This window comes from Austrofundulus limnaeus, unplaced genomic scaffold (genome assembly GCF_001266775.1).
Source record: "Austrofundulus limnaeus strain Quisiro unplaced genomic scaffold, Austrofundulus_limnaeus-1.0 Scaffold1018, whole genome shotgun sequence".
In the NCBI taxonomy this organism is placed as follows: domain Eukaryota; kingdom Metazoa; phylum Chordata; class Actinopteri; order Cyprinodontiformes; family Rivulidae; genus Austrofundulus; species Austrofundulus limnaeus.
In genome coordinates, this window is record NW_013953420.1 from 27,301 (window position 1) to 29,168 (window position 1,868).

The following is a 1,868-nucleotide window of genomic DNA, read 5'->3' on the forward strand; positions in this document are numbered from 1 at the left end:
TGTCCCTCACATGTCTGTCCCTCTCCTGTCTGTCTCACCTGTCTGTCCCTCACATGTCTGTCCCTCTCCTGTCTGTCTCACCTGTCCCTCACCTGTCTGTCTCTCACATGTCTGTCTCTCACCTGTCTGTCCCTCACATGTCTGTCCCTCACATGTCTGTCCCTCTCCTGTCTGTTTCACATGTCTGTCTCACCTGTCCCTCACCAGTCTGTCCCTCACCTGCTCCTGATTTTACCTGTTTGTCTCACCTGTTTGTCTCACCTGTCTGTCTCACCTGTCTGTCTCACCTGTCCCTCACCTGCTCCTGATTTTACCTGTTTGTCTCACCTGTTTGTCTCACCTGTCTGTCTCACCTGTCTGTCTCACCTGTCCCTCACCTGCTCCTGATTTTACCTGTCTGTCTCACCTGTCTGTCTCACCTGTCTGTCTCACCTGTCTGTCTCACCTGTCCCTCACATGTCTGTCCCTCTCCTGTCTGTCTCACCTGTCCCTCACCTGCTCCTGATTTTACCTGTCTGTCTCACCTGTCCCTCACATGTCTGTCCCTCACATGTCTGTCCCTCACATGTCTGTCCCTCACCAGTCTGTCCCTCTCCAGTCTGTCTCACCTGTCCCTCACCTGTCTGTCCCTCTCCTGTCTGTCTCACCTGTCCCTCACCTGTCTGTCTCTCACCTGTCTGTCCCTCTCCTGTCTGTCTCACCTGTCCCTCACCTGTCTGTCCCTCAGGGGAGGCGTGTCCCTGGCAGTCCTCAGATGCTGCAGCTCAGTTTGGACGGACAGAGACTTTATGTGACCACGTCTCTGTACAGCGGTTGGGACAAACAGTTCTACCCTGACATGATAAGGTATTGACCCAGGACCTGGGTCTGATCAGAACCTGGATTCTGGGGTTCGGTTTATTAAACACTCTACTCCCTGAGGACCTGGTCCTGGTCCAGGTCCTGTCCTCACTCCTCTGTCTTTTTTTCAGAGACGGTTCTGTGATGATGCAGATCAATGTGGACTCAGAGCATGGTGGTCTGTCTTTGAATGAGGACTTCCTGGTGGACTTTGGGAAGGAACCGGATGGGCCAGTTCTGGCCCACGAGCTCCGGTATCCAGGAGGAGACTGCACCTCAGACATCTGGCTGTGAGGTCCAGCTGGACCTGCTGCTGGACCTGCTGCTTGAGGAGCCTAACCTTCAGCAGAGCTTTAAATCTGCAACATTCTACAAACTAAATGAATTTTCCATTTCAGGTTTTCTGTCCTGCTGTAGCAGCTGCTGCTGCTGCTGAATCTGAAAGCTTTCACAACACACATTTAAAATAATCAAAACATAAAAACAACATTTACCAGAAGATGAAATCAGCTGAGAGATGAGCTTAAAGAACAGAAGATTTCTGATTGATTCTGTCCTGAAACTGGAATTTCTTTCATTTTTATACATTTGCATGAAAATAAATTCTTCCTTCAAACATTTCCTGTTTGTGTCGTTTGATGGAGTCAGACTGAAACTGCTTTTGTTTTTGTTTGTCTCAAAACAAAAGGGCCTTCAGTCCCACTGGATCTAGACAAATATAGAGACACATGGACAGGTCTCAGTCACAGAGACAAAGACAGCAACCATTCAGCCTGTCACTCAGGGACTATACACTGCACCACTGTATCACTACACCACTGTATCACTGCACCACTGTATCACTGCACCACTGTATCACTGTATCACTGCACCACTGTATCACTGCACCACTGTATCACTACACCACTGTATCACTGCACCACTGTATCACTGCACCACTGTATCACTGTATCACTGCACCACTGTATCACTGCACCACTGTATCACTACACCACTGTATCACTACACCACTGTATCACTGTATCACT

General features: G+C 49.3%; 1 protein-coding gene across 1 annotated transcript in view; it reads left to right on the forward strand.

Moving 5' to 3' along the window:
* The window catches only part of selenbp1 (selenium binding protein 1), a gene marked incomplete at its 5' end in the record, with an annotated part of 14,647 nt that extends 13,189 nt beyond the window's left edge, over window positions 1-1,458 (forward strand). The window contains 2 exon segments of the mRNA XM_014030220.1: window positions 728-846; window positions 972-1,458. Coding sequence (XP_013885674.1) covers window positions 728-846; window positions 972-1,134 — 282 coding nt within the window.
* Window positions 1,459-1,868: the final 410 nt, after the last annotated feature.